Source organism: Salarias fasciatus, chromosome 1 (assembly GCF_902148845.1).
Source record: "Salarias fasciatus chromosome 1, fSalaFa1.1, whole genome shotgun sequence".
Taxonomy (NCBI): domain Eukaryota; kingdom Metazoa; phylum Chordata; class Actinopteri; order Blenniiformes; family Blenniidae; genus Salarias; species Salarias fasciatus.
The window spans coordinates 26,451,214-26,466,414 of NC_043745.1; the positions used below are offsets into that span (position 1 = coordinate 26,451,214).

Here is a 15,201-nt window from a genome sequence, read left to right on the forward strand (position 1 = left end):
TGCGCGCCCCTGGATGCGAGCCGCTGAAGTGACTCCACTCCATGTTTTGCCCTGCCCTCGTGCGCTCCGCTCGCCGTGCAGCGCGCGTCTCCGCCGCGTTGGTCTGTCCTCCTCTTCCTCCTCCTCCTCCTCCTCCTCCTCCTCCTCTTCCCGGGAACGCGGGCCAGCAGAGCCGTGCGTGCGGGACAAGTTGTTGGCACACTGCGCTCCAGGTAGCTCCCTTCACACGGATCTGTTGACGCCGGGAGCTGTCGCACTCGCTGGTTGTTGTTTTTTTTTTCTTTTTTTTTCTTTTTCTTCTTCTTTTTTTTCTTTTATAATGGAGACATGAGGTGGACGCATCAGTATCTAAAGTGAGGAGTGATTTATTTATTTATTTTTTCCTCCTTTCTTTTTGAATGGACATCTAACACTGCGCTCACTGGAGAGATCTTTCAATCTGCCCCCCCTCGTTTTTTTTTCCCTTGGATTGTTTTCACACCAGAGGAGCTCGTATTTCTCTGTGAAACATCATTAAGGATTTCACTGATGTATGCGATGTGGAGGCTGCAAGTCGCCTTATGTACTCTGTCGGTGCTGCTGTCCCTGTCATCTGCCGGAGAAAGCAAAGCGCGGAGCTGTAGCGAGGTTAGACAAGCTTATAACGCGAAAGGATTCAGCCTCGTCAATGCACCTCATCAGGAAATATCAGGTAGGAGCTCCTGATCTGTCATCTCTGCGTTTTCCCCCCTCCGTCTTCCCCCCACGTGTCATGTCTCGAAAACCCCCCTCAGATTAAAACACAAAAGGCGATGAACTATGTGATCTTTCTCAAACCTCTGAGCATCTGCCGGAGCTGCTGCTTCCATCCCGCCAGCAATGCGCTTTCATCTGAGGATTCAGTATTCTTTAAAAAAAAAAAAAAAGAAAAATAGAGAGAAAGCAACTATCGTCCTATTTTTGGCAGCTTGTCCCGGTTCGTGAAGCTGACTTTGCCAAAGCGTTTTATTTTTCCCATCGACGTGTTAGACGCTTGTAAAGAGTTAAAAAAGAAAGAAAAAAATCCCACGCATACCTTTCCTGGATTACACGCAGTTATTGCAGAGTGATTCCCCACATTTCCACTTTACCCAGAGCTGAATCACTGAAAACTGACTTCATTTCATTACTTCCAATCCAGATGTCAGTTGATTCACATGTGAGAAATATTCCTTCTGTTTTCAGTGAAAATGTCACTAAGAAAGTTTGACTATATATAAAGTTTGCCATTTATAACATGAAAAGTTAGTTTGACATGAGTGACACCATAAACCCCAGTGACATGCACCTGTTACCTAATTTGCCTTTTGGAATATTAAAAAAGTAGGTGTTCAAAGAGATGAATTCAATAAAAGACACAGTCAGGCATAAAAACAGCTGTCTTTTACTTTACATGGACTCACTTAGATTTTGCATCTCCTTAAGTATCCAGACTATCCAGACTAAGGTATTTTTCAAAACGGGCTGCATACCTGTTGCTCATATTCAACAGAAGATCATGGAGCTTGTTGTGTTGGATTTGGCTAAACAGTGCTGCTGTTTACCAGTAGGGGGCTGTATGCACTCAACATGCGATACTCCTTTTCCAGGGGATTTTTCTTCCCGTCTGGATTCTCCTCAAGGCTACAGCTTAGGTTTTAATTCATGCTCTTTGGTAGAGCAGAGATATGGTTTTTTTTTTTTTTTTATTATTATTATTATGATCTCGTGTGTGGTGGTAATCACATTTATGGTCAAAGCAAGAAAAGAGATTAGTCAGTAAACATCGTCTGCTTCATGAGAAGAAGGAGAAGCAGGGAGACCTGAAGTCAATCCCTCTATTGCCTCTTCCAGACAAAACAGAGATCCTGTGTTGGTAATTGGCAGTGTCAGGCAGTAATGATCGTAGAGCTGCATTATTGTGTTTTAACATGGTTTTGGAATGATGGGAAGGAGATAGTTTTAAGTCTATGTCAGTGATTGTATCTGTTGTGGGAGAGACCGTGTCTTACTTTCTCTATTTATAGTCTTGGATAAATCTTAAAACTGAAAATGAAACACAAACATACACAACATCCAGTGTATATATTCAGAATGTGAGATTTAAAGAGACAAAACTTTGCATCTGCTGTTGTTTTGCTGAAGCAGTAACTTATATTCCATTTATCGACAGCTGAGAAGCAGACGCTTTTAGCAGACTACTCAAATGAAAACTCCAGACAATGTGGGTAGAATAATTAATGTGCAGCTTTTTTTTTCTCAGGCACTTACAGGGATACACTTATTAAAACAGTGCTGTTGCTGTTTTATTATTATTTCATTATTCATCTCGATTTGACAAGGCACTTGAAGCAGGACCAACACGGTCAATTCAGGTGAAACTCTCCTTTCTCTAATATCAGCACAAACATTTCACCGTTTCTATTGTCTGCTGTATATTTAGACTTTTTATTCAATTATTTTCAACATTCTCCAAGGCCGTGTTTCACACTTTTGTTTTGCAGCTGCTTTTATTTAGTTTGACAGCTCTTAAACGGGGTTTGATTTCCCACAGTTGGAACGCAGAGTTTTCGTTGGCCTTGGTTTCCCTGGATGAGATCCATGTATCACAAGAAGGATTTAGGTTCTGTCAGATAATGGTTTGTACATGATTTAGAAACACTTGGACATGCTGTCTTAGTTTTGTCAAGTTTAAAGTGTTTTATCTCAGGAAACACCAACTGTTTGTTGTAAATTCCAGCATGTTAAACAGCCTGTTCAGAAATAATGCAGCTGCATGCACCGCACATACAATTGGATTTAATTTTCAAATAACCTTCACATAAATACAACAGAGGTTAGATATGGGCCTCAAGAGATGGGCTAGTAGAAAGCTCTCAATTATGCCTAATTAGCTGTGCAAATACAAACGTGTGGCGAGCTGCAGGAACAGCGTTAACATTTATCCCTCCATCATTTGCCATGTCATGCCACTGTTATGCCTCCAGATACAAAACGCACAGGTTTAATGCTGCTTGCAGAGGTGGCCTCCTCAAGTTCTGAGCTCCCATTTGCATAAGCTAATTATTTTGACAGCTCTTTGCCTCTGATGAGCTGAGCTATGATGTCTGAGAGCTGACAAATGCAGAGTTGTTTACAGCTGATGCAAAACACAATAGGCTGAGGATGCAATGCATGCTTGAGTGTGTCATTAAAAAAGAAACACACAATCATTTCCGGTAATTGAATCAAAGACTTTATTCTCAAGGATGAAAACGCAGATACTTTTCTTTCGGTTTCTTTTTGTTTGTCTGAATCCGAGTTTCCACTCCATCCCTGCAGCCAGTATTTAAAGTGGTCCCTAAATGGGCCTAATGGGCAGGAGAGTCATAAAATTTATCCACAAACGTAAAGAATCCAATAAACCATCCAGAGTAAAAACCTCTTATAAATGTTTCAGGAATCACACCGGCCTGCTAAGTCGATTCTTTGCAGATTTATTTTTCAAGTCTTTCCCATAAATCTTTTCCTGTTATTTGCCAATCAATGCCTTCTTTTATGTCACAATAAAATAGAATAGATGATACTGATGATGCCAATGACGACATGTCAGTTACAAACTGTGCAGCGCTGCAGCACAACATCCACTGTTCAAGCCAGATCTGAGGTTTGCATGTTCCACCTATGCATGCTTGAGTTTTCTCTCTTGCTGCTTTGGTTTCCTCCCACAGTTCAATAATATACTCTACCTTTAAGGCTGACTGGTAATTCCCAGTCAGTTGGTTATATTACTTATTCCCAATTCCCAGTGAGGGTAAAAGCGATCGTGTGTCTGGCTGTGTGTGACGGACCGGTCCAGGGCGTGTCCCGTCTTCACCCGGAATCCGTCATAGTCCGGGATCTGCTCCAGCACCCTGCTGCGACCCTGACTTTGATAAAGCCGTATTAAAGATGGACGGGCAGATTAAAAAGCAGAAATATTTGGAAGACGGTTCCTAACTGCTTGTGAGAAATGGAGAGATGCTCAGCAGTGCACAATTTCATTCTTACTCTATTCTGTTTGGACAGTTTTAATTAATAATATAGCTTTATTCTGCCATGATGATATCTGTTATGGATTTATTTATTGCAGATGTTGGGTGAATTGTTAATTAGCTGCCTTGAGGAGAGGTCAGCTGTGCTACACACCTCATTACTTGAAGAAAGATACTTGTTTTTGCTCAATGGCTCTTGAGTGCTTCAGCTGGTTTACAGTGCTGGAGTAATGGGTTGCGCAGGGTTATTTATAAAAATCATACTTGCTGTAGTTTTCATTTAACGAGGTGGAGCTCTGTGACTTTCTTCCCACGGATCAGGTCAGTGGGATTGAGCTGCAGAGCAGAAATATACTGTTGTATGTGGGGCTGAACCTGAAAAATGTGTGAAGCCGGCTTCTGGACAGCTTCATTAAAGTCCACCAAGTTGAGTTTGTGATTCCCTTGTACTGGTGCTGCCTGCCTGGTATGTTATACAGCAGTCGACCAACAATGCCGCTCTCCTGCGAGGTTCACCCCTGCGCCTGCATGTCAGACATTAGTTACAGTGTCACACACAGACGATTCTGGTTGATTGTCAGCCCTTTGTTCATAAACACAGCTGCTCCTCCATGCCTCAGCCGGGCCCTGCTCTGGAGCGTCTCCGAGACTTTGCCGTTAATATCAACATCTCCTCACACGGAGCAGTCGGGATTCTCATGGGTGGACGCGGCTCTTTGCTGCAGCTTTCAAACAAAATCGCTCGATGTGCCGCGGCTCCCATTACTGCCGTGCCCACGTCTTGTATTTCCCTTTTCAAGAATAACAATTACCTTTGGGGTTCATCCATAACAACTTTAAAGAATATTATTTGATTTCTCTTTAACAGAACAGTTATTAGCTGTTACACAATCCAGCGCCTTTTTTTCCTCATGTGAATATCTAATACTCAAACTCTCTGTGTTGCCGACTGTGATCTTCACTCGGCTGTTTGTAGGCTGTGAATGTGTGTATTCCCCAACTCCCTTAAACACAACCCAGATCTCAGAGATCTTTACTGTTTGTACTTAAGGGCCCTTGTGAACCTTCGGTATGTGGCGCTATTGTCAAAATTTGTGATTTTTAAAAATAGAAATCCTTGAGGATCTTGAAATACTTGGTCTTACAGCCCTTGTTAACGTTCTTTTTTCTAGGAAACAGGTACTTAGACAGCTTGATGTGAATTTTAAGTGTTATTTTAATATGAACGTCATTTAATAATACAGGTTTTTGGATCTGATTTTCAGTTTTCTGAAACTGTAACTGAGTTAAACCGATCAGTAGCTGATCCTCAAGAATTTAATGCAAAAGCCATAATTTTATGCTCTAACTGTTTAATACACAGCGTGTTGTCTGTCTCATAATTTGATTATGGGTTTGAAATTTACATGAAACTGTCTCCCAGGGAAATGATTGCGCCTCTCTGTTGTTCCGTTTTCTGTCCTCACATTTCCGCAGATTTCAGTAACTTGTTCCATTGATGCGTTTTTAATTCTCCTAACATGTGAGCCAGCTATGCAGAAGACATTACTCTGCAATTAGTAATTTCAGGTCTGTTTGCATGGTAATCACTAATTAATGAAGTGACCTTTGGTTAGAGCTTGTGAATACCGCTGTGAAAAGTCTTGCCCAGCAAAAATCAGTATGAAAATTCAGAGGGGCATTTTTTCAAAGGCCTATTAAGATGCTCTTGGCTCTGCCAAATTGGAAATAAGTCTCCTGCCATCCTGTATACATCTTCAGAGAGAACGGTTAATGAGATGAGAGGGAGATTACACTGTGTGTGTGTGTGTGTCTGTGTGTGCGCTTGTATCAGTTTAGCCTCACTTTGCAGATCTCTCTTCTGCTTTGTCTCTCTGTTGTGGTAGGAAATGACAAAAAATGTTTTGTCTTTCATTGGATGAGACAGACTGTGTGCCTAAGACACCCAAATGAGTTTGATTGCGAGTCGTCCCGCCGAGCAGTTGAGATTTCGGTAAAAGCGATTGTCTGACAGTTGTCTTGACCTGAACAATCTGTCAACCCTCTGCAGGCATTCATGCCTGAAACGCACATGGTCTGCAAGCTCCCCGGAACCGTCCTCAGCACCATGTATGGCGTTTTCTGAGTCGGGTGAAAAGCCTCCCGGCTGGCTGAGGAGACTGCTACTGCACTTTTTCCAGTTTTCAATCAACTGCTGGCCTAAATCAGTAATGGAGGGGGGGGGGGGGGGGGGGGGGGGGGGGGATTAGGAATCACTGCCCTCTCAAGTCTGGAAAGGAACTTGAAAATAAGAAGTTAAAGGATGGATGTGATTGTATGGTGAGGGATTAGAAAAGATACCAAAGGGGGTTGGGAGCAGTGAAATAAATTGACATTCCCAGCAGTACTGAGCATATAGGCATGAAAAGCATTCCCCACTAGCCATGTGTTGACATCATGTTTTCAATGGGAGCTGTGTGAGCCGAGACGAGCCCTGGGGTGCAAGAACGGAGTCAGGTAGAATGTAATCCATCTGAATTTAAGGGATTAGTGATCTGACTTGGTATTTGTGTTGCATCAAGGTATTGCTACATGCTGCCTTTTTACTCTCTGCCTTTCTTGGAAAAAAAAAAATGTTCAGCAATGCTTCTCATGCTAATATCTTTGCAAAAAAAGAAAGATTCTTGTTTGATTTAACTGAGGGAAGTCACATGTGAGATCCCTCCCCTGAGGAAACAGCTTTCCCACTGGATGCTGCAGCAGCGTTGGTGACTGACGTGGACGGGAGAGTCGCGTTATTGTCAACATCGGACATTATTTCTGATATATTGAAGACGCTTTCGGTTGTAGCAGCTGCTGTGGCTTTTCTGTCCTCAGTTGTTACATATGGTGGAGAATAAGTGTGTTTGGTTGTGTTTACTGTTGCGGTTTTTCGTTTTGCCCACAGAGCCTTTTCGCCTCTGGGGAAGAGTGTCTGAATAGAAGTCCCAAGCCTGACACCAATGATAGGGCTCAGAGAGATGAGAGCTTCTCCCCGCTGTGGGAAAACCCACATGGGTACATCATATCGAGGTGTCAAGGATGCAAATACTTCTCACACTGGGGACTTTTTATTTTTGTTTTCCAGACACAGATAAGTACACATGGCTGAGGTGGCTCTCTAAATAAGTCACCCCTCGGAGACGTGGAAGTAAACAAGCATTAAGCACAAATAAACACGGTGTGACAACATTGTCGTGGAAACATCAGTAGCTGTCAACAAATACCAGCATATGTGCTGCCTTTGGTGTCAGAGACCTGACAATGACACTGTTGTACTGTTAAAAAAACACAGACAGACAGTTTCTACCCCCGAAAGGCCTCCGTGGTGGTTTCATTGTAATAAAACCACGGGGGGGTTTTCATGTATCAAAATCAATAGAGCAGATGATTCAACATTCAGACATTTTTTTTTTTTTAAGTACAAAGTCATTGCAAAACATCAGTGGCTAACCTGCAGGTCTTTGAACATTATTCCTGACTCTAAATATAGCGAAGCTTTTGTTACAGAATTCTAAGAGCAGGGAATTGAATACTTTAATAAAAATCCAGACTTTTAAATTGTTTTGCACGTCGAAATAGAAAATCGAGGAGAGGAAAATGTTAGGTCAAATGTTTTAAAAAAGGAGGAGAAAGGTTAGAACTTTTTACAAAAATATGTGAATTCAAATATGCCTTAATGTGCTTCTATATAGCTGTGAAACTTCTTACTGTATTTCGGTAGTTATAAGCTTTTTTATAGTCTAGACCTTTTGAAAATTGAATTTTTCACAAATAAGTCACACTAAGCTGAACATCTTTTTAAAGAAAAATGAAGAAAATCACAGATAGGTAAATTACTGTAAATATCAAACTGAGTAATCTTTCTTTTCTTAGGAATGACTATGCAAAACTTTAAATCCAGTTTACATTCAGTTATATATTCATTTTTATTTCTTACAACAGTGAAGCCCTGCAGAAGATCCCACCATTAGTCCATTGCTGGTCTGGCGGTCTTATCGGCAGTAGTAGGGAGGGCATCCACTGTTGTAACCCTCTTAAGTTGAAAGACAGATGGGATTTGTTAAAAATGTAGTGAGTGTTTAGTGTCTTTAAAACAGCCAAAAGTTTTATAAGTAACACTCACACACTTAAACTCAGAATTGATTCTTCTTTAGCTTTTTTTTTTTTCTTCTCCAACAAGCGATTCTCCCTCTTTTCCAGAGAAAATCAATTAATTCTGTCCTCCAGACGGCAGTAAAATCTGCAGTGTTGCCTTGTGCTCCACGGCCTGAAATATCAGGCAATGTCACACTCACTCCAGACTGAGCAGCAGCCTGTCGAGCGAGTGAAATTCAACTCGTGGCAGCGACGAGGTCTTCTGTTTCATTCTTCTCGACTGCCAGAGGTGGGAGTCTTCAGCCCAAAGAGGACAACTTTCAGGCCTGGATCAATAAGGTGGCTCATTTTTGCTTCTGCAGTCGAGCATTTTTCAATGTGTCATGTGCAAGTATGAACAAAGATAATGTATTTGCTCAAAGCTCTCATTTCTTAATAAAAATAGCTGGATGTTACACACACTTATGCAAAGAAGACAACAAGAAAAAAACATTCCAATCTGATACCCCGTCCCAGCGTATTGTAACGTTTCGTAATTGGTATTCAAGTTCACTTATTTCATTTGAGAAGCACTGCAGTGGGCTGAACAAAAGAGCCCCAACCGCATCTCTCAAGTGAATAGACAATTATGGCTCACCAAGCAACGAGACAAAAGAAAATCACAGTGCCAGGCTTGTAGCATTCACAGTCATTTGTTCTAAATTGTATTTTCAAACAGCAGTAGTTGTTAGTTAGGACAAGACATGCAAAGAAGGCATGCTGTTCCAGTTATAAATTTGACAATTTATACCGATTACATGAGTGCATGACCCAGTTTAGTGTGATCACGTTGGCGGGTTGAGGTGGAGAGACTAATTGGAGATCGTTATTATTTTTATGTTAATGTGAAAATGTAGAGGGCTGATCTTAACCCTGGGTCATATTTCTGGGCTTTAATTATAACATTAAATAATAGCCTTTGCAGTGAAAGGTCTTTAGGGATCTAATGACACTCCCTCGTGTGTCAGAGGTTGGTGTTGTGTTTCTCCACCCCGCATTGCCTCATTTCATTTTCGCTCTATGTAAGGAATGGTATGACTTTCCCTCGGTGAAACAAGGGAGCCTAAATTGTATTGATGACAATGGATCCCATTATAATTTCTCCGTCACGCCGTGAGAGGATATGAGAGGATCAAGCTCCTTTTCTCCCATTTAAATTTAAAGACAGTGCCTTACGCCTGCTCTGAACAACTGCATGCATTTCACACGCTGGGACGGTGGATTTTGTAATATTTTTTAAAGCATAATTTTAATATATATTGGCCTGTAATGAGCCATGCTGAATGTACAACCTGCAAAGTGCCAGAGTATGACATTAGACATCATCTAGAGCTAAAGTGGTACAGCGGGGGTGAACCAACAGATCATTTGAATCACACACCCTTGTGGCTGATGAGAATGGAGCGCGCTCTTGCAGGGAGAGATATGGAGGCTCACTAGGCTCACGCCGCCGACTTGAGTGGGGCCACACAGCGAATCCCCGGGGAGCCCTGCCGTCATGACAAATGTGACAAGCTCGTATAACTTTAATGTCAGGAGAGAAGCAGCTTGAAGTGTTGTCATTTGAGGAATGTTGATGAGGTTGAGGAAGAAAACCTCCAGCCTTCGCGCTTTTAAAAATTCAAGGCCTGTTAAGAGAAAGGAAAGGAGATTTATGCACATTGGAAAGTTCTATGGAGATGGATGAGCTGAGGAGTCTGTGTGTCCAGCGTTTACTTCTTCTGAATCCTTCAGTGTTTTTTTTGTTGTAACTTTCCATTTAAACATGTGCCTTTATGATGTTTCTTGGCACATCCCTGTTCTCTGGATGCTGCAGGGAGCTCCAATCTGAACAGAAGCCAGCCTCGCCTCCTGCTCCCAGAGCCCTGCTGTTTCCTGTCCCCTGTGTAAGCTGCCGGTAAATGAGTGGGCCGGTCATCTCACACCCCGGGGCTCTACCTCGGGCTGCTCAGACCACCAGCTGTTGTGTTTAAGACTAAGTCATGCACCAGTTAGCAGGATGAATCCGGACCGGGAGTTCGAGACCTCGCCGCTGGTCTCCTCCACCTCCTCCGTGGCCTCTGACATTAGACAAACGTGACGAACTGCACGGCGATAAGGAAGAAACACAGTTTCTACAAAACATGTTGAAGATGATGGAGTGGCCTAAATCTTTGAAAACTTTATACCTGTCAATTTCGGGGATGTTAACGGCCGCCATTACAGGCTGGGCTGAAGCGCGATAGCTTCTCTGCAGCAGATATTGTAAATCATGGGACATTGTTTCTCTCTGTGTGGCTGTTTTCATCTGCGAGACGTTCGCCCTGAGAGAGCCTCAGCGTGAAACATTTTGATCCCAGTCTATATTGAATGTATGATTTAAGCGGTTTTCACCAGTATTTTGTGGAGAGGGAGTTCTTTAGAGAACACAAGACTGCGAATAGTTTTCTTGCTGTATTAGCATCGAGCTGAACAAAACGAAATTCTTACTCATTAGTTTTGACTGACAACTTATGACTTAATTCATTAAAAGATTTAACGTAACATAAATTTCTTTCTCCCATTTCCAATTAAATACATATGAAGACATTTGTCACATAAAACCTTTTTTCACATTTACGTTTGTGAAACTAACAAAAAAAGAAAGATGAAAATAAAAAAGACAATTCCAGAGAATACATAATAGAAGATTTGATAAAAATGGCACAGTACCTGGTAAATACGAATTTGTCTGAAAGGTTATACACTACTTACTTACTGATAATGTATAACTGTTTTTCTTCTTCTTTTTTTTCCAGTAAGTCTTATTTCCTGCTGAGTTGGGCTGCTTGATATGTTATTCACACATATTGTCTTTGTTTTTGTGAACTTTCCATCTGGAGGGTTAAATTCCATACCAATCGGAAAAGGATTTGTATAGTTCAGAAACCCTTCGTGGTGTGTGCAACGTCTCTTTTCACGGATGATAAATGGAAAGTCATGTGCCATTATGCTTTATTCCCTCAGGTAACGTTCACTGGTGTGAATTGTGTTTGTAAAATTGGTCACATGCGTTACCTGTGATGGAGGCGTGCAGCTCCACGGTGTGTTGCAGATCTATTTTAATAGACTGGATGCATGACTGAAGCTACCGGCCGTAAGCTCCACTCAAGTGTTTGACTTGTGCCGCGGCTTACCTTTGACATTTAACTCAGAAGTTCTTCTGCTGCACATTGGGTCCAGGTACAAGGTGTTAAGCCTGAGAATAGCCGGGCTGCTCATCTAAGCATTAATGCATAAGAAATTGAGTTAAATTCAGTGAAAGTGCAGAATTAAGTTGTTAGATGGGAGGAATACTAGAGTTTATAAGAAGCTCATGAGGAAACCAGGGTTTCATTTGCCTGTCATGTGCTTTTTTATCATATTTCTGTTGTCCTTTTTTAATAGTTCATCAGATTAGAAAACAATTTTAAATATATTGCAGTCATGAGTCTTTCTAATTTGTAACTATCTTAGAGAAAATACACTTTACTGACTTTATATTCGATTTTCGTCGTAGCAAATGACAACTGAATGGTACAATACTGATCAAGATATTGATTCCATGTTATCTGAGCAACACAAAGATTCTTTTGAATGTGACACACAGAACTCAGGATTCAAACCCTGTTCACATTCCTGTGTTGTTGTTTTTCTTTACTATACAAATGCTGTTCAATCCATGCAATTTTGCTCAGCAGCAACAGCAATCAAGTGTGCCACAATGAAGTGTGGTATCGCTTTAAGTTGACAATTGCTATAATGGTATTCTGGTTTTGGTGTTTTTCTGTCACATAGGCATTGCAATGGACATTGCCTGCAAATCGATGTTTTTCTTTTTCATATTTCCACCTCAGTAATAGCGTTTCATTTAGTTGTTCTACTCTTTCAATCTAAAGCCTGGCTTGTGCTGATCTGTGATTGTGCAGAAATGCCTCCAGTACTTATCACTGTTGCTGAAAATCAGCCGAAGATGTTCAGCTGGAAAAAAAAAAAAGCTTTAAAAATTGGAGGAAAATATCATTTGTTGTCCCTCTGAGAATTCAGCCCAAACAAAAACTTCTGTGTGGTGTGAAACGAAAACACCTCTGTGATGGAAGACATTCTGAACTCACTGAAGATGTAATTAACTCTTATGTCTTCCTGTTATTATTATCTCTCTGCAATGCTCGTCGGTTCGTATTAATGGAAACAAGCTTTAATTGCAAGCTAAACAGTTAACACATCATCTTTATGCACTCAGAGTTCATTTATCTGCATTGCTGTCATGTTTCAAGTATCCAGGCTGTCAGAATTAAACAAGGTTAAAGTTTACATCAGATTTTTTTATTGAAACGATCTGCCACTTTCACAACATGGTGCTGCGTTGCACCGCTTCCGAAATGTTCCACATCTTCATATCGTTGTCACACTATTATTTTTTTTTTTTTCTTAACCCTGGAAGTCATCTGAAAGTTAGACAATTTTTCAGCCATCTCCCAGCTCGGTAACATATGGCTGAGACGATTGTGGGAATTATCTGTGTCATCTTGTTTGGACATATTCAATTTGGGTCTCAAGCCCCAGTGGAAATAGTTGAAAGTGGGTGATTTGGGTGATGGAGAGGAGATCCAGATGGCAGAGCAGCAGTAAGATCAATCGAGCCTGATGCATTTTTCCCACTTCAACATGCAGACAGATGTGATTCAACACAGTAATTGGGTTTACTTCCAGTTCAGAGATTTCTGTTGACAAGTTGTAACACCTTAGAACGAATTTGGAAGCAGGATAGTAAATACCGTTAAGTAGGTTTTCTTCCATTGATTATTCTGTCGTGACAATAAATCATCTTGATCTTGTCAGAGGTTTCAAAAGTTTAAAGAAATGAGGTCGGTGTTTTGACTTGATTGTTGTGATTGACAATTTTGATAAAGTTTTGATACTGCTTTTTCCAAGAAAATAACAGGGCTGCAGCTGATTTTTTTTTTTTTTTTTTTTTTTAATTTTTATTTACTTTGGGATTAATGTTATTCAGTATTTGTCATAATATTGGGGAAAAAATCATGAGAGTAAAAAAAGCACATTTGAATAGAAGAAACTAATTCTTGGATCATCTTGTCTAAACAGATAACTTTTCTTTTGAGAAACAGATACCAAATATTTAATATTTTTGGCTAAACTGCACAATGTCAAGTTTAATCAGTGCATGCATAAACCTGTTTTTTATGCTTATTTATATTGTAATCACTAAAAACCGAAGACCGCCTCAATATTTACTGATATATTCAAGTGACAATGTAATTTCATGACGTCCAAATGGTAAAAATCACCTGACATCACCTGACCTGATTATATTTGTTATTGCTTAGCTTCATTTTGGGGCTACACATGATTGCAAGAGGTGATAAAATGAATTATGTGGTTAATTGAAGGAGAATTAGATTACTGAGAGAGCCATCTGACAGTCGCTAGCCTACTTTCTCTTTGAAAAGCGAATATGACTGAGATTGGAAGAATGCTTCTTTCTACCTCCACAATGTCTTTCAATGCAGGAATCCTTCATTATCTCGATTTTAAAAGGCAACACATCATCTGGAGTATTAAACCAGCTACAAAAACTTCTTTTTCTGCCCTAAGCGGTCTTTTTTTTTTTTTTTTAACAATACAGAGCCTTCACACAGTCTTCCATCTTTCAACAAGCTCTAATTGTATTTGTGAGTGTGATTGAGTTTCCGTTTGCCCTCTAATCTAGGTCATGTCAGCTGAATAAAAGGCCCGCTAAATGTGCCGCAGCCCAAATAAAGAAAGGACAGTCACGGCCCAGATGGGAGAGCTCTCTAAGCTGTACCTGAGTCAATAGATCTCGAAGATAGAGGTGTCAACCTTTCACAGGGAACTGAGGCATCGACAGCCATTTAGCTTTTGCTGTCCAGCGTGGTTTTAGTCCAAAGAAAGTAGATTGTGAACCATCAAATTGCTTTTTTTCCCCCCTATATTTGTTAGGTTAACTTACACTTACCACAAAAGAGTATGGAAACAGAATGCTAATGCATTGAAATTAATGCATTTCACAATAAAAAAAAATAGTTATTTCAGTTTAAAAAAATATGAAGTCCAAAAAAAAAAATAATAATAACAACCCAGCATACTCCACTTGAGTGTACAAACTGTCACTGGCCACTACTTCCTATGAGGCAGTCGACTCATGCTGCGAGACACTTCTTTCAGAGAAATCCTCTGGAAGTCCTGTTCTTTAGAAACGTCAGTCTTCGTCTGTGACACATCATAGATCTTCACTGTGTCAATATAGCAGCCTTTCAGCTCCAACTTTTGGAGGAGAGAGAAGTCGTAAGGAGCCGAACTCCAAACAGTAAAGTGTGGATGGATGTCACACGTGATTGGTGGATGAGATAAACAAGAGCTTTTAGCACACTCAGAATGAGCGATAGCTGCCGTTGCTCGACACTGAGCATTGTTTTGCATGAGAAACAGTGCTGCATACAACACATCGCCTGTGCGTTTACCTCTGGGTATGTGAGGCTTTATATGGGAGGAAGTGATGGATTTCAGACTGAATCATTGTTAAAAAACATGGAAACTAAGTTTGAAATAAATTGAATAGGTAGTGGATTTCACTTGCAGACCTTGTTTAAGTGAATTGAGATGTTATAGTGAGGCTGTGTGTTGCTTTACATGGCAGCTGGGCTCAAAGAGCAGTGAAGAGGCAGCCGTCCAGGGCCAGGTCTGAGTGGGACTGGAGTGAGAAGGTGGTGGCAGATCAATGCTAATAAATGTGATTCATTCAAGATGGCACTTCCTCGTTATTGAGCGTGAATCTGCTGTGGCGTGAAGCCCCGACCGTCAGGCTGCAGTCCTAAGAGCAGAGACACAAGCCCTGATTTAATTGTAAATGTAGGTTACTTGCATAATACCTGCTGTATGGAGTGCACTTAGGTCTTTTAGACTCTTTCTAGCAAATCGTTTTCATGGGAACAAACTTGGAATAAATCTCTCCACAGCAGCTCTGAGCACAATAGATGAGGCCGTACTCTGCAGCAAT

At 40.9% G+C, this 15,201-nt stretch overlaps 1 protein-coding gene across 2 annotated transcripts in view; it reads left to right on the forward strand.

Moving 5' to 3' along the window:
- Positions 1 to 470: 470 nt before the first annotated feature.
- The window catches only part of LOC115408131 (glypican-6-like), a 129,844-nt gene continuing 115,113 nt past the window's right edge, over positions 471 to 15,201 (forward strand). For both annotated transcript variants that reach the window (XM_030118758.1, XM_030118844.1), the window contains exon 1: positions 471 to 691. In XM_030118758.1, coding sequence (XP_029974618.1) covers positions 529 to 691 — 163 coding nt within the window. In that variant the 5' untranslated portion in view covers positions 471 to 528. The remainder of the gene's footprint in view (positions 692 to 15,201) is intronic.